Source organism: Aotus nancymaae, unplaced genomic scaffold (genome assembly GCF_030222135.1).
Source record: "Aotus nancymaae isolate 86718 unplaced genomic scaffold, 86718_ANA_hifiasm-v0.15.2.pri h1tg000067l, whole genome shotgun sequence".
Classification (NCBI taxonomy): domain Eukaryota; kingdom Metazoa; phylum Chordata; class Mammalia; order Primates; family Aotidae; genus Aotus; species Aotus nancymaae.
Genome location: NW_026988482.1, coordinates 26,313,574 through 26,341,536, shown reverse-complemented (window position 1 = coordinate 26,341,536; position 27,963 = coordinate 26,313,574). Strand labels below are relative to the sequence as shown.

At 44.0% G+C, this 27,963-nt stretch overlaps 1 protein-coding gene across 2 annotated transcripts in view; it reads right to left on the bottom strand.

Annotated features, from left to right (window-relative positions):
• RAD54L2 (RAD54 like 2) overlaps positions 1–27,963 on the bottom strand; it is a 110,995-nt gene that overhangs the window by 9,405 nt on the left and 73,627 nt on the right. For both annotated transcript variants that reach the window (XM_012460624.2, XM_012460623.2), the window contains exons 3-18: positions 22,621–22,822; positions 20,886–21,025; positions 20,288–20,404; positions 19,744–19,970; positions 18,140–18,322; positions 17,865–17,998; positions 15,447–15,643; positions 13,686–14,028; positions 12,804–12,981; positions 11,399–11,650; positions 11,071–11,189; positions 8,914–9,032; positions 4,382–4,481; positions 3,107–3,312; positions 2,538–2,710; positions 1,822–2,018 (exon numbers count right to left, since the gene is read on the bottom strand). In XM_012460624.2, coding sequence (XP_012316047.1) covers positions 1,822–2,018; positions 2,538–2,710; positions 3,107–3,312; positions 4,382–4,481; positions 8,914–9,032; positions 11,071–11,189; positions 11,399–11,650; positions 12,804–12,981; positions 13,686–14,028; positions 15,447–15,643; positions 17,865–17,998; positions 18,140–18,322; positions 19,744–19,970; positions 20,288–20,404; positions 20,886–21,025; positions 22,621–22,822 — 2,887 coding nt within the window. The remainder of the gene's footprint in view (positions 1–1,821; positions 2,019–2,537; positions 2,711–3,106; positions 3,313–4,381; positions 4,482–8,913; positions 9,033–11,070; positions 11,190–11,398; positions 11,651–12,803; positions 12,982–13,685; positions 14,029–15,446; positions 15,644–17,864; positions 17,999–18,139; positions 18,323–19,743; positions 19,971–20,287; positions 20,405–20,885; positions 21,026–22,620; positions 22,823–27,963) is intronic.

Sequence of the window (27,963 nt, the reverse complement as noted above, 5' to 3'; positions counted from 1 at the left end):
ATTCCCAAGCAATACTATCTTGGGAAATGACAGAAATGAAGTCTGAAAGTTATAAAAGAGAGTGACTTTCTCTTTTGAGATTGGGTCCCACTATGTTGTCAAAGCTCGTGTCCAATTCCTGGACTCAAGCAATTCTCCCACTTCATCCTCCCAAGAGGCTGGGACTACAGGCATGTGCTACCATGTCTAGCAAAACAGTGACTTTCTACTTGAAAGCATCTTCAATTTGCTATTAAAAAAAAAAAAAAAAAAAGCAACAAATGGCTGGATGTGGTGGCTCACGCCTGCAATCCCAGCACTTTGGGAGGCTGAGGCGGGTGGATCACCGGAGTTCCCCGGAGTTCAGGAGACCAGCCTGGCCAACATAGTGAAACACCATCCCTACTACAAATACAAAAAAATTGCCAGGCATTGTGGTGTGCACCTGTAATCCCAGCTACTTGGGAGGCTAAGGCAGGAGAATCACTTGAACCTGGGATGTGGAGGTTGCAGTGAGCTGGGATCACACCACTGTACTCCAGCCTGGGCGACAGAGTGAGACTCCATCCCCCCCACCAAAAAAAAAAGGCAACAAATCCACTCATTAAAAATCAGTGTCTTATCTAAAACTTTACATGAGACCAGTGGGCAGAAACTCATTTGGCAAGTTTTCAAAAACTTGCAAAATTTCATTTCCTCTAGAACCAAATTTGTCAAGTTTTTTTGTTTGTTTTTAACATGAGGATCTTTTTTTTTTTTCCCTAAACATTGGGTACTCATGGAGAGGATCTTAATAAGAAAAAAAAATTTTAGGCTGGGCACAGTGACTCGTGCCTGTAATGACAACATTTTGGGAGGCTGATATGGAAAGTTCACTTGAGCCCAGGAGTTCAAGACCATCTGGACAACATAGTAGACATCTCTACCAAAAAAAAATATTTTTTTAATTAGCCAGGCCTGGTGATGCACACCTGTAGTCCCAGCTACTCAGAAGGCTGAGTGGGGAGGATCGCTTGAGCCCAGTAGGTCAAGGCTGTGGGGAGCTGTGATCATACCACTGCACTCCAGCCTGGGCAACAGAGTGACACCCTGTCTCAAAAAAGAAAAAGAAAATTTGAATCTGTTCCCATCAAGTAAAATAATTATTTTTAATCAAGATAATCAAATAATTAAAAATAGAAACTATTGAATCAGGTAGCTGATCTGATCAGTAAGTGAAGGGTGAGAGCTGTGAGGCACTGTCTTAAAATTAAAAAAAAAAAATTAAACCTAGTTAACTGTTCTGTACTATCTTACAAGGAGCCTCTCTCTCTGCTTAGCAGTTGGCTTCTATTCTGTTAATATTCTGAACAAGTCTAGATGTTGTACTCAAAACAAATTTTTTTGTTCCGATCATGACACAGTCACTCCATTTAAGAATGAAATCCCCTTAGGAGCAGCAGGATTCCCTGACTGTAATCCGAGAGAACAGAGTCTTCATCCTTGAACATCACTGCTAAGTGAAGCCTAGGACTAATGTGCTAGGGGTAAGATGCACCTGTGTGGAATGGCTGGGCCTCTGTGTTTTGGGAAGTTTTATCCCCCACTCCTACCCAGGTGTCCAGAAGGACTCTCCTGGGTCACAAGGCTAGCAGCTCACTCTTCCAGCTAGGGCAGTCAAAACCAGAACCATTTAAAACATCAGGGCTACTGAACTGCTTTCACACCCACCCTAGAGCAGAGCCTGTCAATTCACAGCAGCCAAGGAACAAGTTGTAGGCTCTGCCTTTGTTTAAAATATGAACAAGTTGAAAGGTGTTTGTGCCCGGCCCAGCAGCAAACCCTCCCCTTTCAGCGACTCACCAGTTTCTCTGGCTGAAGGCGGGGATGCTGGTCAGGCTCTGATCGCTGGCAGGGTAATACTGCGCATACGATGGGCGGGTATAGGGGACTGATGTGCGTTTGTCTTCCTCATAGCTTTTTTTTGCTGCTTTTTTCTCAGCCTTGGTCAGCTTGTGATCCTTTCGGTTGAGGAGCAATGACTCATGCTCGAAAGGCTCCTGGGGACACAGGAGGATGCTGATTTAGTTATGAATATGGCTGATGGATAATGAGCCTTACTTTAAAACCAAGAAAAGAGCTGGCTGTCTCCAGCACTAGTCAAGAGACTGCTCAGAAATACACAGGAGGTTTATGTCTTTCTGTCAAGAGTATAATTTATAACTCTAACCTAGTACCAGCTTTAGGCATCTAAGCCTGCCTTCCCTATCAAAAGAATGCAGGAGTTCAGAGTATTAACAGACTACATTTTCGGAACTTTCCCCGCTTTCTGCTAAGACGACTCACACTGGCCAAATTATTACATATGGCTAACCTTAGCATTCCCAGGACCAGATTAGGGGAGCGGGTAAGTGGTTGGGGGCAGGGAGGGGCACTGAATGGGGCAAGAAAGAGAAGCCCTTGAGTCCAAGTAGCCTGCATGAAACATCACCTCAGATGAAGAAAACAAGCTTACAAGACAAGCCTCCCTTGACAGAGAGACTGCCATTCTGGAGACTGCATGCATACCAAGTTCTTACCTTGGTGATGAGGTGAGGGTACTTCAGACAGGTCAGTTGCAGGACTGACTCCTTGATCCCCTTTATGTTCAAGGAAACTTGGGGAGCTGGCTCCTTCTCAACAAAGTGCAGTAGGTTTTCCACCTCCTTCCGGGTGAAGTTCAGCATTGGATTTAGATCATCCACCACCCGATCTAGAAGGATAAAGTCATGGAGAAAGTCAGCACATGGCATTAAAAACTGTAAAGGTCAACAGACAGAAGTGGCATAACTGTCAATAATAATGAAAAGTCATCCCATATCTGAAAGTCAAAGACTAAGTCTGAGGTCCTGGTGATATTGGAAACATCATATAAGAGAAACTTGTATAATGAGCTTGGCTGTTATCATTAAACTCACGTTACACTAGTTGAGGTCAATCACCTTTTAAACAATTACTTGAATCGGAATGAGATAGCAGGAAATGTTGGCTTTCTATGATTCGAAGCCTGCCTTTGTTCACATATCCTGCTCCTCCTCTCCCACCCTTGATACTAAAAGGATGGTAGCCTGTATAGATGTGCCTCTCTGAAGTCTGGAAGATGGCCCACCTGACATGCCCTGCTTGGAAATCTGACGGTCATAGATCTTCTTTTCAAGAGTGTAATCAGCCACAAGTCGATAGATGTAACAGGGTTTTTTCTGGCCATAACGGTATACCCGACATACTGCCTGGGCATCATGGCAAGGGTTCCAGGAAGCATCAAACACCACCACTCGGTTGGCACCAATCAGATTCACACCCAGGCATCCGGCCCTTTAAAAGACAAGCAAACAATCACAGAGCCTTTAATCTTAAAAAACGTTTTCAAATCAGTTTTGCCATCTATGACTTCTACCCCAATATTACTCTGTCCTAAGCCCTAAGCACAACATACTCAAGGATTTTATTGTCCTGCTGATAACAGTACATTCCTCAAGCACTGAAAATTGTGCCCTGAAATCCAACATAAAAGTGTCTACCAGCTCAGAAAGAAAACTCACTCTCCTCTTCTCTGTAACAAGTAAGGCCTCCATATCCTGGCCTTGGAGTGATGTTCCCTGATGAGGGGAAACTTCTGCACACAGATGTTTCCACTATTTTTAGTGTAACAGCTTAGGAGAATGACTGGCTCACACTGTCCCAAGGGCATTATGATGGCAGAAGGCAGCACAGACTTCAAGTTGCTTGGCATGAGACAGTGACATCAGCCTTTTACAGTTACCTTGCACTTTCTACTTTTTAAAGCACTTTCACATTCATCACATCATCTAAGCCTCAGAACACTCCTGAGAGAAAAGCCAATTAAAACCCTTGGGTTTTTTAATTGATGCTGTTTGCTTATTTTTTTAAAATGAGACAGGGTCTCACTCTGTCACTTAGGCTGGAGTGTAGTGGCTCGATCACAGCTCACTGCAACTTCGACCTCTCAGGCTCAAGCCATCCTCCCTCCTCTGCCTCCCAAGTAGCTGGGACCACAGGCACATGCCACCACACTCAGTTAATTATTTGATGTTTTTGTAGAGACAAGGTCTCACTATGTTGCCCAGGCCGGTCTTGAACCCCTGGGATCAAGCAATCCTCCCACCTTGGCCTCCCAAAGTGCTGGGATTACAGGCATCAGCCACAACCATTGTTAATGAAGGTCTCAAAGAATTTTATGACACTATCACAACTGCCCTGCTAACCTAATTTCCTTTTGAAGTCCCCTCTCTGACCCCAAAAACAAGTTACAAACCTGAGCTGATCTCTTCTGATAGAACTTGGATGAAGTTTTGGGGGACCAGCACAGGTGGCCAACTGCCTGAATAGACTCCTTTGACCTCCCCTCTCAGGATCCACTCACCTTGTAGAGAGAAGGAACAGCCAGGTGGTGAGGTTGCTGGGATCATTGAACTGATTAATGAGCCGCTCCCTCTCAAAGGCAGGGGTGCTACCATCTAGCCCTAGGAAGGAAGGAAAACCATAAGAAGTGGATATATTAGAGAAAGGATACACAGCAAAATCACTGGGCAAATGTGTTTTAAAGAGCAAAACAAACAAACACAACAGTGCTCAGATCCCACCCCTTGGACATATCACAGGTCTACAGTGAGGCCCAGGCATCTATAATTTGAAAATATCCCCCGGGTGATTCTCACATGCACCATGGATTATAAACTGTATTTCTTCCCTTTAGCATCTTAAGTCAATTCTAAAGTCAAGGATCCTAGACTCTGGAGTGTATATTAATCACCTACGGAATTTGTAAAATACTGGCTCAGGGTGACCTCTCTGCCTCAGCCCTGTGAGTCCTGGTGAGTGAAGAAGGACTAAGGGTTTTGTGTTTTGATACAGATGATGTTCCTCCACCAGGAATCTGCATTTTTAACAAGCTCCTGAGGCTAAGAAATTGCTAGAAGGAGATATAAAGGAAATACATCTGGAACAGTAGGATGGAACACATGAATAAAAGGAGGAAACCTCAAAAGAAGGAGGAAAAATAGCCTTCAGGACCAGGCACGGTGGCTCATGCCTGTAGTCTCAGCACTTTGGGAGGTGGGTGGATCATGAGGTCAAGAGATTGAATCATCCTGGCCAACAGGGTGAAACCCGGTCTCAACCAAAAATACAAAAATTAGCTGGGTGTGGTGGTGCACACCTGTAGTCTCAGCTACTCAGGAGGCTGAGGCAGAAGAATCGCTTGAACCCGGGAGGTGGAGGCTGCAGTGAGCTGAGATCCCGCCACTACACTCCAGCCTGGTGAAAAAGTGCAACTCCATCTCAAAAAAAAATAGCTTTCAGTTAAGAAGAAGCATAAATGGTGAGTAAGGGCAACACCTGTCATCTTGAGCAAAGGGCAAAACTAAGGGCATGAAATACCACATGGAAAACTGGTTGTAGGAAGCAATAGTTTAATTGCCTGGTACTGGGGTTCTATGTCAGGACCCCAACCTACCTTTCCAACCTGAGTTCCAACGTTTCCAAGCACAGCTCACCACTGATTCATAGGGCAAGCTCTAAGCCAGACCTTGTGTTGTGGGTCTTCTTGCTACTCCCTGAACCTCCAATTCTCTAAATCCTTCCATCAGGGCAGTGGTTCTCAATGAGGGTGATTTCTCCACACACCCACTCCCCACAGGACATTTGGCAGTGTCTGGAGATATTTTTGGTTGTCAAAACTGAGAGAGACTACTGCCATCTAGTGAGTAGAAACCAGGGATGCTACTAAATGTCCTACAATGTACAGGACAGCCCCTTAAACAACAAAGAATTATCTGGCCCAAATGTCAACAGTGCTGAGGTCTATATTTCTCAACTTTTTTTTCATTACCACCCCACTAAGGAATAATTTTTTTCCCCAATGACACTATGTCCTCCATGAAAATTTTCTTTTTTTTTTTTTTGAAAGAAAGAAAGAGAAAGAGAAAGAGAAAGAGAAAGAGAAAGGGGGAGAGAGAACAAGAGTCTTGCTCTATTGCCCAGGCTGGAATGCAATCTAAATATAGGTATTAAAAACCTCTTTTATGCCGATAATTGTGCTTAACAGCGGAGACAGGAAGGAATAAAGGAAGAAAATAACAAACAGCCAACCAATATTTCATTTAAGTCTGTGAAATGCTATGCAAACGCTGAAGAGTAATTTACTTCCAATTATGTGGTCACTTTCAAAATAGGTGTAATGTGATACTGAGAAAAATGTATGTTCTGTGGACCTGGGGTGAAGAATTCTATAAATATTCACTGAGTTTACTTGTTCCAGGTCTGGGTTCAAATCATAGATGTCCCTGTCAATTTTCTATCTCGTTGATCTGTCGAATATTAACAATGTGGTGTCAATGTCTCCCGCTATTATTGTGCAGGAGTCCAAGTCTCTTTATAAGTCATTAAGAACTTGTCTTATGTATCCGGGTGTTCCTATATTGGGTGCATATATATTTATGATCATTGACCCCTGTTGTTGCATTGATCCTTTTACCATTATGTAATGTCCTTCTTTGTTTCTTTTAGTCTTTGTTACTATTACAGTCTATTTTGTCAGAGACGAAAGTTACAACTCCTGTTTTTTTTTCTTTTTTTTTTTTTGCTCTCCATTTGGTTGGTAAGTCTTCCACCAACCCTTTGTTTTAAGTCTTTGTGTATTCTTGCTTATGAGATGGATCTGGATACAGCGTACCGATGTGTTTTGACTTTTTATTCAATTAGCATGTCTGTGTCTTTGATTGGGGCATTTAATCCATTTAAATTTAGGATTAATATTGATATTTATGAGTTTGATATTGTCATTTAATGCTAGCTGGCTATTTTGCCCATTAGTTGATATAGATTCTTCATTATGGAGATACTCTTTACCTTTTGGTAAATTTTTGGGATAACTGATATTGGTTGTTCCTTTCTGTGTATAGTGCTTCTTTCAGAAGCTCTTGTAAAGCAGGCCTGGTGGTGATGAAATCTCTGAGTGCTTGCTTGTTCGCAAAAAATTTTACTTTTCCTTCATTTATGAAGCTTAGTTTGGCTGGATATGAGTTTCTGGGTTGAAAATTCTTTGAGGATATTGAATATTGACCCCCACTCTCTTCTAGTTTGTAGGGTTTCTGCTGAGAGATCTGCTGTGAGTCTGATAGGCTTCCCTTTATGGGTAACCTGACCTTTCTCTCTAGCTGCCCTTAGAATTTTCTCCTTTATTTCAACCCTGGTGAATCTAACGATTATGTGTCTTGGGGCTGCTCTACTTGAGGAATATCTTTGTGGCGTTCTCTGTATTACCTGGAGTTGAGTATTGTCCTGCCTTACTAGGTTAGGAAAGTTTTCCTGAAGAATATTTTCCAGCTTGGATTCATTCTCTTCATGACATTCAGGTACACCTATCAAACGTAAATTAGGTCTTTTCACATAGTCCCATATTTCTTGGAGACTTTGCTCATTCCTTTTTACTCTTTCTTCTCTAATCTTGTCTTCTCGTTTCATTTCATTAAGTTGGTCTTCGACCTCTGATATCCTTTCTTCTGCTTGATCAATTCGACTGTTAAAACTTGTGCAAACTTCACAGAGTTCTCGTATTGTACTCTTCAGTTCCATTAATTCACTTATATTCCTTTCTAAATTGTCTATTCTCGTTAGGATTTAGTCAAACCTTTTTTCAAGGTTCTTAGTTTCTTTACATTGGGTTAGAACATGTTCTTTTAACTCACAGAAGTTTCTTATTATCCACCTTCTGAAGCCTAATTCTGTTAATGGAACGCACTCATTCTCCATCAGGCCTTGTTCCCTTGTCGATGAGGAACTGTGATCCCCTGTAGAGGGAGAGGCATTCTGATTTTGGGTATTCTCAGCCTTTTTAAGCTGGTTTCTTCCCATCATTGTAAATTTATCCACCTGTCATCTTTGTAATTACCAACTTTCAAATTAGGTCTCTAAGTGGACGTCCAACTTGTTGATTCTCAGCGCCGGAATCTGAGCAACCCACTATGCCGGCTAAAACAGCGGTGTTAAGATTCATAGTGCTTTTCTGCCCGGGAATCTCTGGTCTGGCTTCCTTCTTGAGTCCCTTTTTCAATCAGCTGAATAGGTGACTCTGCCTTCCTGGAGCTCCAAACGTCGACCAAAAGGGGACCCAGTCCCATTTACTCTGCACCAAGAACCGCCGCACCGGCCACAAGAGTAGCGCTGGCGACCCATGGGGCTCCTCCGCTGGGAATCTCCTGGTCCGTGAGCAACAAAAATTCATCTGAAAGTGTGGCATCCTCTCGTTCTCTGTGCTTTCACTGGGAGCTACAATCCTGAGCTGCTAGTAATCAGCCATCTTGGATCTCTCGAGCCCCTCCATGAAATACCACAGATATACTGTATATCTGTTAATGTATATCTGTGACTTACACATTTTAAAAGTTAAGATTTCCAACCCCACCAAAAAAAAAAAAAAAAAAAAAAACACACACAATGTTCATCCCCTTGAAGTATTATCTCCCCACAGAGACTGCATAATCTAGGCTTGTGTTCACTCTGATCTTTCAGCCTGGAATGATCTTCAGGCCACACTAGACCTGTATATTCAAATCCTCCCCATTTTTGAGAAGGTTTCTCCAATCATCGTCACCACAGTGATTCTATCCTCCTTAGAACCCCAGTTAGAGCATTAAATTGTTCTTGAATTGTCACATCTCAGATGAAGAGAAGGCCTGTGCCTTCTATTTCTCTATACTCTCCCATCTCTCTCAATCCTCCCAACCCCTAGTACTACAGTACCTTGTACACAACAACCGGTTCTTAGTATCCCCCTGCTCCTTGGCTAATCACAAATATTCCTATGCATTTCATAGAATAGAGAAAGAGAGAAGAAAAAGAAATCCTTAAGCAGACCTTGCTAAGGCTTCAAGAACAACGCAGCAATGAACTCACGGAAGTAGCTGACGTTTCGAACCCACTTCTGTGCTCCTTGCCCCTCGGCACCAGGGGGACAGGGTACTTCTCGTTTTCCAAGGAATTCCTCAATGAGAGCCAAGGTGGAAAGGCTCTGGCTAAAACGGAAAACATTTGGTTCAAATGTCTCCCACAATCAAGGGAACATTGTTCCCAATAGTTCCATACTCTTGTGCAACCTTCTGACAATGGGAGTTCCCACAACCTACCACTGATAGAGAAGGTAAGAGTCAGCTGTTGGCTGGGCTCGGTGGGCAAATCATCTGAAGTCAGAAGTTCAGGACCAGCCTGGCCAACATGATGAAACCCCATCTCTACTAAAAATCCAAAAATAATTAGCCTGGCATAGTGGCATGTGCCTATAGTCCCAGCTATTCAAAAGGCTGAGACAGGAGAATCGCTTGAACCTGGGAGGTGGAGGATGCAGTGAGCCAAGACTGTGCCACTACACTCCAGCCTTGGCAACAAGAGCAAAACTCCATCCCCCCCCCCAAAAAAAAAAGAGGTAACTTTGCCAAGAACAACCAAGGGTATCCTTCCTAGCACATAATGGAAGCACAGTCATCCACATACTTACTACTACCACCACACTGAAAAAATGCTCTCTTCATTCTTCACTTCTACAATTCAAAATTTCTGGGGTTTAGCTCAATGCAAAGTAACAAATAGCATTCAGCATTAAGCACTACCACTGCATGAATATATATCAGATATGACTATGGGTTTTACTAGAGAGACAAAATCACTCAACTGCTTCCAAGATATGCAGAGAGCCAGTGTCCTTAGAAGTGATCTATAAAATTGGCTGGGCGTAGTGGCTCACACCTATAATCCCAGCCCTTTGGGAGGCAGGCAGATCAGGAGTTCGAGATCAGCCTGACCAACATGGTGAAACCCTGTCTCTACTAAAAATACAAAAATTAGCCAGGCGTGGTGGTGCACACCTGTAATCTCAGCTACTCAGGAGGCTGAGGCAGGAAAATCACTTGAACCCAGGAGGCAGAGGTTGCAGTGAGCTGAGATCCCACCACTGCACTGCAGCCTGGGCAACAGAGTGAGACTCTGTCTCAACAAAACAAAACAAAACAAAACAAAACAAAACAAAGAAGTGATCCATAAAATCAACACTAGGCTCTCCCCAAGCCAGAATCACTGCTGTCCTCTCAAAGTGTGTCACATGTGGAAGCCCTCACTCTGAGGTTCCTGAGCTAGGCTTCTGCTACTTGGCTCTTCTTGGAGCATAATCTGGTCAGAATAAAGGAAGAGAAGCAATCAACTTTGTTTCCCTGGGAAGTCAAACCTTAATGAGACTCAAAGCTCTAGCCAGACTGAGAATGTGACTCTGGAGCAAACCACATCACTTATTTGGTCTTAGGGACAAAGCTTAAAACTAAAATAAAAGGTTGGGGAGGGATAGAAGCAGATTAGACCAAGGGTCAGCAAACATTTTCTGTAAAAAGACAGACAGCAAATATTTTAGGCTTTCTTGACCATGTGGAGTCTCTGGTGCATATTCTCTGTATGTTTTTTATAAGCCTTCAAAAATGTAAAAACTGGCCAAGCACAGTGGCTCATGCCTGAAATCTCAGCACTTTGGAAGGCCAAGGAGGGCAGATCACCTGGGGTCGAGAGTTCAAGACCAGCCAGACCAACATAGAAAAACCGCTTCTCTACTAAAAATGCAAAATTAGCCAGGCATGGTGACTCATGCCTGTGGTCCCAGCTACTCAGGAGGCTGAGGCAGGGGAATTGCTTGAACTCGGGAGGCAGAGGTTGTGGTAAGTCGAGATCATGCCATTGCACTCCAGCCTGGACAAAAGCAACAAAACTCCGTCTCAAAATAATAATAAAACAAAAATAAAAATGTAAAAACTATTCTTAGCTCTCAAAGTGAAGAAAAACAGGCCAGAGTTTGAAGGATTTAACTTCAACGCTAATCTAGGATTCTAAATTGTTCTCTGTGGAGAAATCAAATTGGGCAATGAAAGGAACTCCAAATACAGACCTAACATGCAAGAAGGTCCTCACAATAAGCACTTGGCAGGGGCTGGTGGGCCTTAATTGGTCTTGTTCTGTGGTGGTTTTGTCATTCTTTACCATAGACACACAGAATCAACTGGAAGTTTCTCATCCTACCTAAACACAAGGATCTTGTCCCCAAGCTTCACACTTTCCTCAATCAGGTGGAAAAGCAGTACCATCTTGGGAGAGTTTTCTAAGACTCCAGTCTGGTAATTAGTCAGAAGGTCCTTGGCCTGCAAGAGAAAAACAAGGCAGCTTGGAGCAGGTCCAAGGCCAGATCACTAGAAATAAAATTCTTCCCTTCCAAGGCAGCAGCTCACTGGTACCTTTATAATTACATATAGAGACCCTAGCCGTGCATCCCTACCCTCTCCCCAGGCAGGGCTTGTACCATTCCTTCTCTTCAGTAGTTTATGGTTCCTGAAGGATCTGTTTGACTCACCCATTCATATGTGACGATGTTGTTGCCTCGCTCCTGGAAAGGGTTGAAGCCAACACCCTGCAGGAACTTGCTATTGGTTGCCTCTCCCATTGAGGAAGCCAAGGTGCTATCCTCTCCCTTGCCTTTTGTTCCCTGTGGTGGACAGCGGGCACTGGTCCCCGCAGAGCCAAGCTCTTCCACGTCTAAGTCCTGCTCATTGGCCAAGCTCTCTTTCTGAAGGGCTTCATACAGCACATCAGGGTGATTCCAGATCTGAGGTTCAAGGAAAGGGAGGGGAGCCACAGGACAAAGAATACTCCAAGGGTGTCCCAGGGAATCTGGAAACACATACTTGCTCAAATACACACCTCCCACAGCACACACTGTCACATCAAAAATTAGTCAGAGCCCTTCACAGACAATGAGCCTGCATATTTGCTTTGATTACCAGTTCTGATCACCATGACACATGAAACAGGAGCATTCATACCAGGAGCCAGACCAGTAAGTATGTTTGCTACATAATCAAAAAAGCTGTCACAAGCGTTTTTGACATTCTTATTCAAATAAGAGCAAGAATGTTCCAGTTTCACAGTGTGGCTACAATCTGCTACTGTATAAATCTATAGACAAAATGTATCTGACTTATAGCAAACCAATCACATATCATTTCAGGGAGTATTCCTAGCAAGAGTTGAGAACTCCCAGGAGAAGAGAGGAAAGGAAAAGGAAGGATGCAGTGACACCGAAGCATCATCACAGACCTCATTTGCCTTAGTTTCCTGGTCCTGATCCAGGACTTTGGCTACAAAAGAAATATTTGGAAACCCTCCTGTCCCCAGACACATAACCTTCTGCTGACTTTTTAAAGAAGTGGTCAATTAAGAATAATAGCTAATAGGTCTGCTGAAGAGTAGCCAGAGGTAGAGGTATAAAGTCAATGAAACAGACAACTGTGTATACAAATCTCAACAAAAGAATGAGAGGTCTCAGTCTGATTAAGTATGGAATCCAATGGAAGGTACCCCTAATAACTTGTCTAAGCTATATATCTCTTTGATTCTGATTATGCTAGCAGTCAAAAATGCTGCCCTAAAATATTCTTCCATCAACCCCCTTTTCTAAGTGAAAAAAATCAGTGATAAAGGAAGCGATTTTTCAATTTGGTATAACAAGTTATTCAGCTGTGGTGCACACCGCAGGGAGCATCAGTTATATTACACTGTGTGAACGGCACCTCTAGGAGTTGTGTGGTACACCACCAGCACCTCTCTCCTTGGAGCCCCTAAACCTCCAGTGCAGTGAACTGAGGTGGCCCCCTCTCACTTTAGTCTTCCTTTATTGAAGACTCTCAGTAGGAGTAACTCACTTGGGACCATGTGTATCCTTAATCCCCATCTCAATCTTCCCTGAGGCCCCAATGCACCTTGCAACACACGCAGAAAGCCTTAAGGGGGTTCAGCCCCAGCCAGCCACTGGTACCACAGTCCCGAAAGCGATCCATGAACTGTGTGTACAAATCTCGCTGGATCTTGGAGAGCCGCACAAGGATCACGTTTTCTTCCTTGGCAGGGAGATGAATCTTCAGCACAGTGTGGCCTCTCCTATGGAGGCAAACACATCAGAAGTGGCAAGGTAGTGTGGCCAGGAGGGGTCAACACAAAATAAAAACAGAGCCCTTTGCACTCCTGCCACAGCTCCCTCTTGAGGATCTCAACATGCACTGCAGCCGTGCAACAGTGCAGTGAGGTTCAACCACCACCAAGAAGAAACACCTGAAGGATGAAAACTAACACTAAGAAGCAGAATGACCTGTCCCAGGTCATGTCTGACTGCATGACAGAGACAGGGGAACTTGAGGTTCTTACTCGAATTTCGGCTGCCTCTCTGAGCTTTCGCAACATATGCCACTCAAGAAGGGAATATTAGGGGACTGCTTTAGACTAGCCTAAGGCATACCTACTGAGATACTGAAACTGGTAAGGCTATACCCCTAGAACCACTTCTAGTCTTCCACCCAAGTCAGCAGAATGGTAGCTTTTTCTTGCTTCTCTCAGCAAGGAAGACAGGTGTCTCCAAGACCTTTAAAGATAACTTTTGAGAGAAGCACTTCTCGGCCAGACTTTCAGATAACTGAAACAGTGGATATCCACCATCTGCTAGCTTGTCGCAGGAAGCAAAGTTTTACTACTGCCCCTAGGAAGGGGCCCTCCTACTCCAACACCCCATCCTGTATAACAGGCTTGGCATGACTTTGGCAACAGGACCCTCTGAAAATTCAGGAAGCAAGACCCCGAGGATGGCTCACCTCTGCACAAAGCCCTCCAGAAGACTGTGCAAGACATGGCTCCGGTACCGCATGAGGCGCACGTCCTGAGGTGTGCTGTCAATACACTGCCCATTCAGGATAGGGCGTTCAAACATGTTGCTGAACTCCTGCCGAGTGCCAAGGAAGTCTGGGCGCACAAAGTCCACCATGCACCAGTACTCAATGAGGTTGTTCTGCAAAGGGTACCCAGTCAGCACTACCCGGCGGCGAGAGCGGATATTCTTCAGAGCCTGTGAGGTGCTGGCCTGGCAGTTTTTGATGCGGTGTCCCTCATCGCAGATTACTACATCAGGGCCAGGGCGGCATAAAGCCTTCTCAAACTCTAGGGAGGGAAGAGGATCCAGAGTCAGAGGGTGACAGGGCCTGCTCTTAGTCAATAGTATGAGAAGTAGGGGTGCACCCTGGAGGAGACAGAAGAAATGAAGGAAGCAAGAAAGCAAGAGTCAGCCCCCCTTGGTGAGAGGGAGTCAGCCATTCCAGCTCCTGCACACTTGGTATGACACTAATCTGGCTATTGACTCTTGCAATAAATATCCCTTTCCCCCATTCCTTTCCTTGTTTTATTTTTCTTTATGTGAAAAGTGTAACTGACTTGCATTCCTAGGGCTTAGACCAACTGGGCAGCAGAGAGAGGGACCTTTCAGAGTGCCAGCCTAGGATTAAAAATGCATCTGGATGAAACCAATGGGAATAGTCCAGACACTTTAGTGGGCTCTCACCATTGCCAGCATCTTGACTCCATCTGAGGGCTGGCTGGTAGGAGCTAGCTAAAGGACAGGGTCTTCCCGCAGTTATTCTCCAGTCATTGCTAAATGGCATATTCATCCCAGCTCTACCATAGAAGCAAACCTAGAACAAACATAATCTCATAGATGAAGAGACTTATAAAATGAAATGGCCACTGAACCCTTAAAAACTTTCTTCCCCGGCCAGGCACGGTGGCTCAAGCCTGTAATCCCAGCACTTTGGGAGGCCGAGGCGGGTGGATCACGAGGTCAAGAGATCGAGACCATCCTGGTCAACATGGTGAAACCCCGTCTCTACTAATACAAAAAATTAGCTGGGCATGGTGGCGCGTGCCTGTAATCCCAGCTACTCAGGAGGCTGAGGCAGGAGAATTGCCTGAACCCAGGAGGCGGAGGTTGCAGTGAGCCGAGATCGCGCCATTGCACTCCAGCCTGGGTAATGAGCGAAACACCGTCTCAAAAAAAAAAAAAAACAAAAACAAAAAACTTTCTTCCCCAAATAAGCAAAGGCCCCTGAGAAGATGGAGTAGAATTAGAACTATGAGAGGAAGGAATGGTTTTCACTAAAAGAAACCAGGATAAATTCTTTTTTATAAATTCACAAACAATAGTATTACTACTTTGTCTTTATATTAGTGATTTAAACACTTTATATTTTCTCAATGCTTTCTCAGAACATCTCTAGAAAGTGGTAAAGGAAATGGTTACTCTTCTAACTGTTCTGTGAGAGAAATGGACAGATGAACAGAGGAATCTCCCCCAAGCCAGTGTGTGGCCTGGCCTGGCCTAACTAGAACTGCATGGCTTGCAGAGAAAGCAGTACCTTCTAAGAGCCATTGGAAGTCATTCTACTCATCTTGGGAACCAGGATTTTTGGTTCATGATAACAATTCACATCAATAATGCACTTTGCATCTGACTAGGTGCTATTAGCAGACACAATTACTTTTTTCCTGAAACATCACCAAGAGTATTCCTAGGATAGGCTACCCACCTCTCCGAAACTCCTGCTGCCGATCTTCCTCATCCAGATCAATGATGACTGGGTGAGAACGTTTCTTGGTTTTCTTCGGTCTACCTGTGGCAAATGATTTCTTCAGAGTGAGGAGTCTGTACATTTCATACCCCATCAGCAGCACCCCACCCTCTGACACCCAATCAGCCATCACTTTAGCACGAGATACCATCGTCCTGTAAGATAAACAGAGAAAATTCTATGAGCTGTGAATTATATCTCAAGAATTATTGTTTCTGCTGCTTCCCAAAAAGAATTGCTCACTATCAAAGCCGTGTTGATGTACATTCAGAACTTATTACCAAGGATTTCATGTGGCAGCAAGCACAGAGCTGGCCTACTGCCCAAGGACGTCCCATCATCCCAGAGAAACTAACTGCACTGAGGATGAACTGGATCATTGATGGTGGTTAAACAGCAAGAAACACAGCAATTCAACTACATAAGGCGAGAGAAAATGACAGCCCCTTTGGATATTCAGGCATGACTACAATTCAACATTTGAAAGAGCATTTTAATCCCATGATAAATACAAAGTGATAGAAGGAAGGGCAACATTCTGCAGTTCACTTGCCTGGGCTCAAGTGAATAAAGAGCTACAAACAGTAAAGATGAAAGAGGAGAACAGACCAGATGACCCTCAGTGCAGTCACTCCACTTTCAAACATCTGAGCCCTCACTGTATTTCACTGACTGCATGTGGACTAAAAGTCCTGAAATCTAAGAAAGCAGAGTAGGTGACCAACCGCCTGTGAGGTCAACTCATCATCTCCTAATTTTTACGTGTGCGTCCAAACATCACAAAAGGCATCCTCTGCAGAAAATACAGTAAAGTCTACTTTCTCAATTATCTACACCAATGAGAGGAAAGGTTAGCAAGTAGAGCTGGCTTGTTTGATCAAGAAATAGCTTTAGACTTTTGGAAATCAGGTTGACTTTATGGCATACATATACAAATAATTTTATTTAAATCTTAACACAGCAAGGCTTGTACCTTTCAAAGCTTAGGGAGTTGTACCATTAAAGGTCAAATGCAGACCAGTGCTTGCTTAAAAGAAGAGACTGGCTGGGCATGGTGGCGCACGCCTGTAATCCCAGCACTTTGGGAGGCCGAGGTAGGCAAATCACGAGGTTAGGAGTTCGAGACCAGCCTGACCAACATGGTGAAACCCCTGTCTCTACAAAAATATAAAAATTAGCCAGGCATGATGGCGACTGCCTGTAATCCCAGCTACTTGGGAGGTTGAGGTGGGAGAATTGCTTGAACCCAGGAGGCAGAGGTTGCAGTGAGCCAATATTGTACCACTGCACTCCAGCCTGGGCGACAGAGCAAGACTTCATCACAAAAAAGAAGAGACTGATAATTAGGCTTTTTAAAAAAAGTGAAATGTAATAAATAAAAAATTAGACAGTGGAGGCTGGGCACAGTGGCTTATGCCTGTAATCCCAGCACTTTGGGAGGCTGAGGCAGGTGGATCACCTGAGGTCAGGAGTTCGAGACCAGCCTGGCCAACATGGCAAAACCCTGTTACTACTAAAAATACAAAAATTAGCTGGGTGTGGTGGCGGATGCCTGTAATACCAGCTACTCGGGAGGCTGAGGCAGGAGAATTGCTTGAACCGGGAAGGCAGAGGTTGCAGTGAGCTGAGATCATACCACTGCACTCCAGCCTGGGCAACAGAGCGAGACTTCACCTCCAAAAAAAAGAAAAAAATAGACAGTGGAAAGATCCATTTCTTCGTGTTGAATTTTACTACTTTAGGCATGTGACATACAACCATGCCCACTTATTTTTCAAGATATAAAAGCCTCCTGTGCATTGGAACTGAATCATTTTCTGCGTTACCAGAAAAAAAAAAAAGAAAGCTTCCTGGCTGGGCATGGTGGCTCACACCTGTAATTCCAGCACTTTGGGAGGCTGAGGCGGGCGGATCACCTGCGGTCAGGAGTTCAAGATCTGCCTGACAAACATGAAGAAACCCTGTCTCTACTAAAAATACAAAAGTAGCCAGGCATGGTGGCACATGCCTATAGTCCCAACTACTCAGGAGGCTGAGGCAGGAAAATCACTTGAACCCAGAAGGCAGAGGTTGCAGTGAGTCAAGATCACGCCACTGCACTCCAGCCTGGGCAACAAGAGCAAAACTCTGTCTCAAAAAAGAAAAAAAAAAGCTTCCTAAAGCAGAACACAAGAAATTTATCAAGCTACAACTCTGGCTTACCTGAAAAGCTAGGTAGAGAAAAAAATGAGTAGCAAGAACAGAGAAAGTGACACATCAAGAAACCAAAACAAATCTGGGCACACAGGCTACATACTCAAATAGACTGCCTTAACATCAGATCCCAGGCAGAAGTCTAAAAGGAAAGGGGCAGAGAGGAAAGGGCAGGCCACCTACTTGTGCTCATCATTCAAGATGTGAACTTTAAAGAACCGAGGCTGGACTTCTTCAGGCTTGTTGTCAACCGGAAGGGCTTCAGGAGGTGGAAGCCACATGTTGAACTCTGCCAGCCAATTCTGAAGAGTATTAACCTATTAGAAAGCCAAGTCCAAAAAGAGTTTTATTGGAACAAACTCAGAGCTAAGCTCATCAAGCTTTTTAGTGCCCAGTAAAGGCATCAACCCAGAGCTCTTCAGGAGTGACTTAAGTGGAGCCTTTCCAAAAACTCTTACCGGCACAATGGCAAGGACTGTTTTGGCTGGCGTGTGGCGGAAGAGGACGTCGATAAAAGAGATCACTTGCAAAGTTTTCCCCAGACCCATGCTGTGGGCCAGAATACAGCCAAAGCCACTGCTAGTCTTAAACCTCTCCAGGGACTCCACTAGATTATCGTAAAGGAACCGGATCCCACCAATCTGACAAGGGACAAAGACAAATGTCAGAGGGACTCGCAAAGATGAGGGCTCCAGTTTTCACACACTTTGAAATTAGTAAGAATTAGGTAAATAAGAAGGCATTACAATAGACAGCAGGTGTGGATGGCCATAATAGTTTCCCTATAGCTTGACTGGTCTATTTGCTGGTGACAGTCCTCTTGGAGAAAACACAGAAAAGCTTTCACTAGTATAGTATAATGCCCTATGTAATGCATGAATTGGTAGTGTCAAATTCCTGACAGGATCTTACAGTCAGCCTGGCTTCATTCAGCCTTGGGAAGCTCACCCTCTTAAGGCAGCCCATTCTATAGGAGTAGTTTTTTTATTGTTGTTTTGTTTTGTTTTTTTGAGATGGAGTCTCACTCTGTCACCCAGGCTGAAGTGCAGTGGTGCTATCTCGGCTCACTGCAACCTCCACCTCCTGGGTTCAAGCGATTCTCCTGCCTCAGCCTCCAGAGTAACTGGGACTATAGGCATGTGCCACTATGCCCGGCTAATTTTTGTATTTTCAGTGGAGACAGGGTTTCACCATTTTGGCCAGACTGGTCTTGAACTCCTGACCTCAGGTGATCTGCCTGCCTTGGTCTCCCAAAGTGCTAGGATTACAAGCATGAGCCACTGTACCCAGCCACATAGGAGCAGTCCTTATTGTTAGGAGTTCTTAGGCCTGGGAGTTCAAGATCAGCTTGGGCAACATGGTGAAACCTCATCTCTATAAAAAAAAAAAAAAAGTACAAAAAATTAGCTGGGTGTGGTGGTATGGTGGTATAGGCCTATAGTCCCAGCTACCTGGAAGGCTGAGGTGGGAGGATCGCTTGAGCCAGGGAAGTCAAGGCTGCAATGAGCAGACATCATGCCACTGCACTCCAGCATGAGCAACAGAACAAGAACCTGTCTCAGAAAAAAAAAAAAAAAAAGAGTTCTTAAGCTGAGTCAATGTCTGTCTTCATGGAACTTTTACTCACTAGTCCTGGCTCCAGGCTCTGGATCAACACAAACTACTCTGCTCCCTCCTATCAGAAAGTCCCTCCATCTTCTGACTCTCACATCTCTTCTAGATCCAGACCTTCCTAATCAAACTGCTGCTTTCCAGAGAGCACCTCAGTCATGGAATCCCACAGAAAGAGACTCAAATTATTAGGTCAAGAGACCCAGTGCTTTCTATGGGGTAGGGCAAACCTAAGGCTTGTTTCTTCCCTTTCCCCATCCCTTCCTATTCATCAGGAATCCCAAAGCATCAACTGCTAGAAGGAACTATGAGGTCTTTCCAATAGCTGAACAAGCTGCTCTTGGTACCAAACAAGTACTTCATGGGCTATGACGCTAATAACCACCAGCAGGTAATGTTCACAGCAAGGAAACAGAAAGGAAGAAGAGAAAAGAATCGAGGTTTGCTGTACCTGATGAGGTTTCACAGCCCGTGCCAACTGTGGGGCAAGGAAGACATTTTCCTCCTCTGGAGGATGGTTTAAGTTGACAAGGACCCGCCCAAGGGTGTCACGCTGGTTTAAGACATCATTGACGTGGGTGCCACCCTTCTCTTCTTCCTCATCCTCTTCACTGACAGACTCACTGCTGTCCACAATGTGCAGAGTGTCCTCCTCTCCAGAGCTCAGTTCAATCACCTCTGAGACAGCAAAACAAAAGTAAAACCAAATATCTAGGGAGTGAAGATAATTAACTGCACCCGGTGAGATGAGAAGACTATAGAAACTTAAAGTTAGAACTTGTCATCACTTATTAAAATTTTGATTTTTACTATTTCTCTCTTCCAGCTTCAAGTTAAGATAAGCAAAAAACTTATATTTACCAAGGAGAAACAGGGAAATTTGTCAAAGCCACACCCCAAACTGAATGAGGAAGGACTGGACTCTTCAAAGTACAGCCAATCTCAGGATGAACACCAGGTCAGGAAAAAGGGAGGCACCTCTGGCTTGATCTTACCATCTCGACTGCTTTTTTCATCCTCACTACCGCTGCTACTGTCCAAACAAATGACTTCCTGGGCCAAGACCCGAGGAGGCAGTTGGTGACCATCACTTGCTCTTAAAGCAATTTCCTCTAGAAATGCAAAATGAAAGGGAATGACATCAAGACCACATTTAGCTCTAATATTTTTCCCAAAACAATTTACCACCCCTTTTCTCTTCTAACTCTCATGGGGAGTATCCACTGAGAAGAGAAGCAGAGGCCATTCTCAAAAACCTCAGCCCTCCTTCCAAATTCCCTTTCTCTACTGGTTTTTACTTCCTGCTATTCACCTGACCACTAGAAAAGGTCCCAATCACTTGGCAAGTTAAAATCACAGTTATGAGAAAAAAATCTAAATAAAATCTATTTAAAGAGTACATTTTTATTCATTTTAACTTTTTAAATAATCATCTGATTGTGTGCTCTGAAGAAGCTGAATGACTTTAAAGGATTCCTGAGAGGCCACAGTCTTATTTCAGATCTGTTTTTAACCACTGTGTGCACCTTGGGATTCTTCCTGCTTCAGGAGGGCCTGAAGCACAAGGCCTTCCCTGCCATGTCCACTGCTTACCAGGGAGGAACTCCAGCGGGACAGTAGGAATAGGGGCTGCATAATCTTTTCTCTGCTGCTCCAGGCGCTTCCTTCTTTCCAACTCTTCTTGCTGTGCTGCTTTGGTAACAGGCTCCAATTGATCCTCCCGGAGTAGCTTTCTAAACATTCACATAAGAGACAGCACTTGGGTTCGATTAAAATTTGGGCAATGTAATGGTAAGCTAAAGAGAGAAATAGCCATTGCTGATCTCAGAGAGTTGAGATGGGAGAAGGAGAAGCAACATCAGCCTCACTACACCCATGAAAGGAGCAGCATTCAAAAAACAGGACATCAAGCTAAATGGTTCTAGGCTAACATATTTTCCATATTATTTAACTCCCTGACAGATGCCCCTACCAACTCATCTCTCCACATAATAAATCAAGAATAAACTAGAGTAACATTTGATTCACAAAGCTTTTTAAAAGCAGTATAAAAATAGTGCTGTTGGCCAGGTGCAGTGGCTCACGCCTGCAATCCCAGCACTTTGGGAGGCCAAGGCAGATGGATCACCTGAGGTCAGGAGTTTGAGACTAGCTTGGCCAACATGGTGAAACGCTATCTCTACTAAAAATACAAAAATTAGCCAGGTGTGGTGGTGTACACCTGTAGTCCCAGCTACTCAGGAGGCTGAGGCAGAAGAATCGTTTGAACCCAGGAGGCAGAGGTTGCAGTGAGCCAAAATTGTGCTACTGCACTCCAGCCAAGGTAAAAGAGTGAGACTTCATCTCAAGGAAAAAAGTGTTGTCATGTAGAAAAGAAACTAGGATTGGCCGGGCACACTGGTCCACGCCTGAAATCCCAGCACTTTGGGAGGCAAAGGTGGGCAGATCACTTGAGGCCAGGAGTTTGAGACCAGCCCGGCCAACATGGCAAAAGCCTGTCTCTACTACAAATACGAAAATTAGCCGGGCATGGTGGCAGGCACCTATGGTTCCAGCTACTCAGGAGGCTGAAGCACTAGAATTGCTTGAACCCGGGAGGTGGGGCTTGCAGTGAGCCAAGATCGAACCACTGTACTCCAGCCTGGGCAACAAAGAGAGACTTTTTCTTAAAAAAAAAAAAAAAAAAAGATATAAAAAAAGAAAAGAAACTACATTTACAGGGATTCTATATTATTTCCAAACTTAGAGTAATATTTCAAGTTGTCATTATTAAAAAAAAAAAGTGGAGGCAGGAGGAGAAAAAGATATTCATTTCCTTTCAATGGCACACACTGTCATTTGATAGAAGGAAGAACTACTGGGGATTCGGATAGTTAAAGCAGTTCACATTTTTGCTCATCTCTTAGAAGGAGCCTTGCTTTCAGTCAGACAGTTCTCTACCATTTGAAGTTGACATCTAAGAAGATGAGAACTCAACTTTGTAAAGTCTCCTCTTGTTTTGAGACATAAAGAAAAATAAAGAAAAAAACCCGGAAAATCCAGTTCAGAGCACCCTATCATCTTTGGGCTGCCACCTGGGACCTCCAGAGAGTAGAACACCCCCAAGCAGTGGTCAAGGCCTTTCTCATCCTCCCTACAGTCCTCTGAAAGCCCAGATCCAGTGGTCCTGAGCTGCACCTCCACTATTAATGGAGACATACAGCTGGCACTTTTCTCCTTTGGAAAGAGAACTCTCCTTCCCAAATCAATCTTTTTGCTATTGACAGCCTTAGGATGAAGGTAAAACCTCTATTCCCTTCCCTCTCCTCTTACACAGAGCATGGCTCACCGTATGTTTCTTCTCATGTGGGAGGGCTTCTGAGCTCTCTTCTTTTTGGGGTCCTCGGAGGCTAGATTGTTGCCTTGGTGGCGCCTAAGCTGCTCTGAAGGCTCAGACTGAGATGAGGTAGTTGAAGTGCACCGTGGCGGCTGCTGCCCATCTTCTCCCAGCTGGGCATGCTCAGTGCCACACATGCCTTCCAGGGATGGGTCTGAAAAACAAGGGGAAAGACATTGCTTTATAGGGGTAGAGGAATGAACTTTGATGCCAGACACACCTGGGTTCAAATCTCAGCTCAGCAACTTATTAGCTGGTAATCTAAGGCAAATTATTTATACCTCTCTGAACATCAGTGGATGTATCTACAAAATGAGGACAGTGAGGCCCACACCTCAGAGCTATTATGAGGACTGAATGTGTGCATGCCTAGACCCAAGCCTGGCCCAGAGTAAGCCCACAATGAATGATCGCCATCACTCTTACTAGAGTTTAGTGCTATGATCAGAGTGAGGAAGTTTCCTGGCCTCAGAATGCTCAGAAACGGACAGTCTGAGAAGCTAGGTTCCAAATATAGCTCACACTCAGTTGTGTGACTCTAAGCAAGTCCATTTACCTCTCATCTGCCAACAGGGAGTATATTCCTCCTTTCAGTGTCTTAAAGCATTCACTCATTTAACTTGCCAACCATTTAATGAGGGCCTACAATATGGCAAGCACTGTCCTAGATACTTCAAGGGATATTTGTAAGACTCCTTCCCTTCAAGTAGTTTGTGTTCTGCTTACGGAGACAGGGCATGTACAAATACAGACTCAACATGGCAAGGTGTGCTAAATATCAGAGGAAGCGCAGATCAACAGATATAAAGAACTTCAAGGTTGAAGACATCAGAGGAATATGAAAGATACTAATTCATGTGATGATCACAGAGGAATCATATGGAAGGTAAAATATGAATCAGGCCTTGAAAGATTTCTAAAGGTAATGTCTTAAAAGATAGTTGGGGGTCAGGCACAGTGGCTTATGCCTGTAATCCAGCACTTTGAGAGGCCAAAGCGGGTGGATCACCTGAGGTCAGGAGTTCGAGACCAGACTGGCCAAAATGGCGAAACCTCATCTCTAGTAAAGATACAAAAATCAGCCAGGCATGGTGGCAGGTGCCTATAAGCCCAGCTAGTGGGGAGGCTGAGGCAAGAGAATCACTTGAACCCAGGAGGCAGAGGTAGCAGTGAGCCATGACTATGCCACTGCACTCCAGCCTGGGCAACAGAGCAAGACATCTCTCAAAAAAAATAAAGAAAAGAAAATGAAGAACAAGAGAACTAAAACAATGTCTGGCATATAATAAGCACTGTATTTAAAAAAAAAAAAAAAACAGCTACTGCTTTTACTATGATTGCTATTATTCCAGGTATGAGGTATGGATTTAGTTTTTTACATTGCCTCTTTTCTTCCTTATAATAACTCTACAAGAGTTTTGCTCCCCTAATTCTAAATATGAGGCATTTTTGCTCTCCTAATTCTAAATATGAGACACTGAAGCCCTGAAAAGTTAAAAATACTTGCCCATGGGCATATAAGAAATAAGCAGAAAAACAGGAGTAGGCAGTTAGAAGTATGAGCTTTGCTGGGAGTGGTGGCTCATGCCTATAATCCCAGCACTTTGGGAGGCCAAGGTGGGGAGATCACCTGAGGTCTGGAGTTCAACACTAGCCTGACCAACATGGAGAAACCCCGTCTCTACTAAAAATACAAAATTGGCGAGGCATGGTGGCACATGCCTGTAATCCCAGCTATTCAGGAGGCTGAGCCAGGAGAATCACTTGAACCCAGGAGGTGGAGGTTGCAATGAGCTGAGATTGTGCCACTGTACTCCAGCCTGGGCAACAAGCGCAAAACTTCATCTCAAAAAAAAAAAAAGTATGAGCTTTGCAGTCAGGCAATGCTGGCTTTAAATCCTGTAGCTCTATGTTTACAGACATAACTTCTCTAAGCCATAGTTCCCCACATCTGCAAAACAGGTATGTCAATGGTTCTTTTGTGGAAGATATTATTCTTCAAACACTTGTCTGCCTAACTCCATGGAACTCCATACTCCCAACCACATTGAACAGTCTGGGAGCAAGCAAATCTCTGGGGCCTTAGTCAGCCATGCTGAGTGGCAATAATTGTGTGGAGAACTCAAATCTCAACTATATATTCTAATCAAAGATCAGAAATAAGAAAGCAAAGGGGGAAGCAGAAATGACATCTGCAAACTGTATCTTGTTGTCACAAAATGAATGTTTCTTACACACACATACCACCTCCATGAAATTGTAGACTACACTTTCATGTTAAACCTCTCCATGTGAGACTACTACAAACCCGTCACTGTCGCCTCTCCTGCTCCCTGCTTTCAGTTTAGCCTAACACACATATGAGCATCTGCTAGGTATCAGGCCCTGTGCCAAGGCACGGTGGAATAGACCACATGGGGAAACACACATGCAATGCAGAAAGTGCCTAAGAGCATTAACACTTAAGAAAAAGACACCAAATCCAACCTGACCTAGGGCTGGGCATGGGGATGCTTCCTTGGGAAGAGTGAGATCCGGGTTTGGTCTCACAGAACAGGTAGGCACCAGCTAAAATGAAGGAAGTAAAGCAGCAACAGGAAGGACCTTCCAACCTAACAACCACTTCCCTTTCCCTTTCCTGGAGCTCCTCATTCAAGGCAGACTTAGGTGAGAATCCAAGATCCTTCTCTGGATGCTGGTACAGAAGTCAACCCCTGTCCTGGGGAAGACTATTCCCAAACCTCTCCTTCCTAGCACTCTACTTTCCACTGTCCTGATGTTTGAATGGAGAGGAGAGGCTAATGTGGTTACTGTAAAAGTGGACAGATGAGTGGGTCTCACATGTGGATGCCCAGGATGATTCACTCCCCCGCAGCAGCACTGGCAGCAACTTCCTTGGCCCTCAACTGAGACCACTGAAGGTTTGGGTAGACAGATTTCACTTTTTGAAAAGCAAAGGGGAAATGGTCAAGAAAGGCATCAGACAAGAAATGTTCATGATGGGACACTGCAATACCATTAACATGAGCAAGAGGTTAAAACATCACACTCCCTTCTCCATTACCACCAGTCTAGAGTAGGCCTTTTACGAAAGGCCTCCCAAAGAAAGCAGAGCCCAGGGTGTCAAGAAGCACTAGGAATGTACTGTGTGTGTGAGCCTTGGCTCATGGACATGTTCTACCTGCTGAGGAAACAAGGTGCCATAGCTTATGTGTCCAGTCAGACATGAGAACTAAAAGAGAAGTTTCAAAGTAGAGCTCAAAGTCTGACTAAGTTGCCCTCCCAAATTCACCAGCCTCTTGAAACAGTGCTCTCGAATTTCCATCTGAAACATCATAGGATCAAGTTCAGCAATTCTGTTTTCCTTTAAAAGAACTATCATTCCTTCAAGCCCCGTACCCCTCCAAAGAGGTAATACTTCCACAGCATTTTCATTTAATACTGCTGTCAATTTCTTCCTACTTCACAGCCCTGAATTATTCCCTCCTAAAAGGTGAGGCCATCAAATTCCTCCTCCCAAACAGTTGGCTGGGCATCGGACTCCCCAAGAAGGGATACCCACTGCTAAATGACTACTTCCACCAATACTGCAGCTTGGTCTACAACACACCAACTACACTTGGGGCTGGGTTAGCAACTTCAATTTAGTGTTTTCCTGGGTCCTCTGGCCTGGTTCTGATAATGACCTCTAATGCTCTCCTGGTCTTTTTTGTTTTGTTTCTATTTCACAAGCAAATTTATTGAGCAATCACTTGGAGGAGCAGTTGGAGGCAAGGTTAGAGAGTAGGCAGATAGGACAGAGTCAGAAAATAGAGGGCAAGTCCAGGGGGTTTGAAATTGATCTGCTGGGCAGAGGTAACTTTTTGTCAACTGTTATATTTCCTTGTTCTGGCGTCTGCTTGTGAAGTGGGCTGTTCCTGGGAGGAGAAAGAATAGAACCTGCTGACCTTGCACTATCACTTTTATCAAGTTATAAGGCTTGGCTGTGAACTTCTGTCTGGCATGGGGCTGAATGTGGCCAAGGGCAGTAACAATTTTCAAATCATCAGGCACAATATATATAATTCTCATGCCTTATACAGATGATACAGGTCTAAACCAGCTCCTTATCACCCAGCATTCTTTGAGTGAATCCTCAGCTTCTGGGTTCAACTACTTTTAGCTTATTAAAGGAATTTAGTTTAATAATATTTATTTTATTTAATTTAGTGCTAATATTTAAAGTTTATTTTCATGTAAACCAATGTCTTTCAAGTGCTTCATTTTTGCTGTTTCATGATGATTATGGTTTTTATATAACATTGTAACAGATGCTATACATTTAATAAACCATTCTTAATAATAAATCTGTTATTTCAAAAACAATATAATTAAATTTCCCTCAGTCAAAATGTAACTTTTCACTATGTGTTCTTGTTTTACCTTCTGAACACTGAATCATGTGAATTCACAACCTAAGCAAAGTAATTTAACTTCCAAAAAATAGCCCTCCCCCAGATTCTAGAATGTAACCTGCCAATAGCTACTGAGAGAAAAGAAAAAAGTTCAATAAGGAGGTAAAGAGACATATGCTTTGACAGACAACAAATGTAAATTAAATTAGTATCTTCACGGCTTAAAAGTCAATGACTATTACTACCACAGTTCAGGATCACAGAATCAGGCCTAGCTGCAAATACCCCTGAACTTTCTCCTTCACGTGAGCCAGCTGTGAGCAGTAACCACAAGAGTTATATAAACACCAAAGAACACTTATATAAGATTCTTGGGAATGAATTATGAATACCACCACTACAAATTTGACTAGGCAAATGAGTAGCTTTTAAAGAAAAACTCCTACATTACAATGTTCAATGAAGGCACAAACACTTCCAGGGCTCTTTCTCCAGGGGTTCCATCTCTTCTCCCTCCTTTCATATGAAAAAGACCAACCAAACTCCCAAGACATGCAGTTTACCTATATAACAAACCTACACATGTACCCTTGAACCTAAAATAAAAGTTTAAAAAGGGAAAAAAAAAAAAAAAAAAAGATTAGTAGGACCATGCCTGGTGGCTCATGCCTGTAATGCCAGCACTCTGGGAGGCTAGGGTGGATCACTTGACACCAGTTCAAGACCAGCCTGGGCAACATAGGGAGACCCCCCATCTCTACAAAAACAAAAATAAAAATTAGCTGAGCATAGTGGTGCAGGCCTACAGCAACCCAGGAGGCTGAGGTGGGAAGATCACTTAAGCACAGGAGGTTGAGGCTATAGTGAGCCAAGGTCACACCACTGCACTGCACTCTAGTCT